Raw genomic sequence first — 2,131 nt, 5'->3', positions numbered from 1 at the left:
ATGAAACGGGGAGGGACCGGATGGAAGCGGGCAGCCAGGAGGAGCGGGAGGGAAAGGGGTATTCAGGGTATGTGGCCGCCTGGGGGCACGGGCTCACCGCGCAGGCAGGAAGCAGCGGCAGGGTTGAGGCGCCCTCCCCCAACCACCACGAGTGGTTTCTGACCTCTTCCTGCCACTGGCCACTGTGCCCGGGTCCCATCGCCAGCTCCGAGCCCAGCTCCCATGGCGGGGCGCGCACCCGGCACACCGCGCCTGCCTGGGAAGCAGTTCCGTGGCTAAGTAGGGATCCCCAGTGACTGGCCCCAAATATCCCCTAAGACAGACCCTCGTTCTGGAGCCCCTCAACTCGAACCGAGCTGCCCACCTTTCCCGGGGGTCGGAGGGGCAGGACGTAGACGCAAGCCCATGTGGGTCTTACAGCTTCCAACCCACTGAGTTAAGCAATAAAACGGTCTGCAGTCCTGACCCCGCCTCCAACAGGCCCGCGGGGGAGCCAGCGTACGCCCCCCGGTTTTCTCGGTCCCAGACGCACTCCAGCTGGTCCTTCTCTAGGCAGACCTGGAGGCGGCCGCCGATCTCTCCGGTGCTCTCCCCTCGGCCTGGGGGGCCGCAGGGTCCCGGGCGGCCCGCCGCTCAGGTTGAACCCAGGGCGGCCCAGGAAGCGGCGCTGCCATCGCACGCCATATGGAGAGGTGGCCGGGGGCGGAAGAAAAGGGAAAATCGATCCGGGGCAAGCAGCCCTGAGCCGGGGTCTCAGCCCCAGCCTGAGGAGCACCGCCCCCGCGCACAGCCCACGCGGGGATGGTTGCAGCAGCCGCAGGGTGGCCTAGACCACGGACCCCCAAGGAGACCTGCCCGCCGGCGGCGCCACCTCCCCGCGGTCCGGCCCAGCGTTCGCGGGCTCCGGGGCAGGGGCGCTCCCGCTTCCGCCAGGCGCCTGTAACCCAACACCCCACCTCGCAGCGGCCGCGCCGCCCCCGCCCCCTCCCGTGCGCGCCCGGAACCGGTTCAGAGCCCGGATCCTAGAGCCCGGCGGGCAGAGCTGGTCGGGGCTGGGGGCTGCGGTGGGCGGGGGCAGCTGCTAACCTTTCTCTGCTGCTTCTCCCAGGCCGGGTCCAGGAGCAGGTCCCGGTCCCAGTCCTCTTCTGGCTGCATGTAATCGTTGGTTTGCTGAGAATCATAATGGTCCATGATGGTGCGCGCGTGCTAGGGGCTGGATTTCTTCCTCCACCTTCTCTCTGAGCAACGGCGGCTGCCCTGGCGTGGGGAGGGAGTAGGGCTGGGCTGGGCTGGCGGGGCCGGGCTCGCTCCCCTGCGCCCGGTTCCGCCGCGGCGCTGCTGGCGAAGGCTGCTACTGGCGGCGAGAGCGGCGGCTGAGCTCGCGGACAGCCTGCCTCTGGGCGGGCGCTTGGACCTAATCTCCACGCACACTGAGCTAGGCGGACACACTTGCGCTGCGGGAGCCGAGGCGGGCGGGGGCGGGGGGAAGGGGCAGAGCCCTCCCGAGGCTCTCCATTGGCCAGGCCGAGTTGCCCAAACTTCCCCCCATCGCCTCTCATTGGGAATTCCTGGCATCCGTCAGCCAGGCTGCGGCGCATATAGGTGGACTGGGCGGCCCCCTCCCAGCGCGCACACCCCCGCCCACTCCCGCGGTGCCCATTCCCCCACGGTTCATGTGACGCCAGCTTAAGCTGAACGGGACCGAAGCCGGGAGACGCCTCCCTGAGCTGGGGGACTGAGTGGCAGGGCGCTCGGGAGCCCCAGGAGCCGCCGGGATTGGACCCGTTCCCCGCCACCGTTATTGCGCTCCCACGCGCGCTCCAAATCCCAGGGTGGGAGGGGGCTGGAGAAGGGACGCGAGGAAACCCGAAGAGCATGCATTTTTTATTTTCCAGGGAACCTTGGTCTGGACGGGTCGGCACCCTAGGAAAGGGGGTGGGGTGGGGCAATGGAAAGGAATTTCTTGGGAATTTCATGGCTCCACCGCCCTCCCCCGGCCCCGCCCCACCCCACCCCACCCTACAAGGCGCGACCCGGCTGATCCCTGCCCTGCAGAAGCCCGGTTTCTCGCCAGCGAACTGCTCTCAGGGGCTACCGAGCATTCCCGCCTCGCCGCAGGAACCCTTTCAGC

At 68.8% G+C, this 2,131-nt stretch overlaps 1 protein-coding gene across 4 annotated transcripts in view; it reads right to left on the bottom strand.

The window, feature by feature from the left end:
- The window catches only part of ACTN1 (actinin, alpha 1), a 105,913-nt gene extending 104,147 nt beyond the window's left edge, over window positions 1-1,766 (bottom strand). For all 4 annotated transcript variants that reach the window (XM_011949693.1, XM_011949694.1, XM_011949691.1 and 1 more), the window contains exon 1: window positions 1,087-1,766. In XM_011949693.1, coding sequence (XP_011805083.1) covers window positions 1,087-1,191 — 105 coding nt within the window. In that variant the 5' untranslated portion in view covers window positions 1,192-1,766. The remainder of the gene's footprint in view (window positions 1-1,086) is intronic.
- Window positions 1,767-2,131: the final 365 nt, after the last annotated feature.

The sequence above is a fragment of the Colobus angolensis genome, unplaced genomic scaffold (genome assembly GCF_000951035.1).
Source record: "Colobus angolensis palliatus isolate OR3802 unplaced genomic scaffold, Cang.pa_1.0 Scaffold3, whole genome shotgun sequence".
Classification (NCBI taxonomy): Eukaryota; Metazoa; Chordata; class Mammalia; order Primates; family Cercopithecidae; genus Colobus; species Colobus angolensis.
This window is presented reverse-complemented; position numbering and strand designations above follow the sequence as displayed.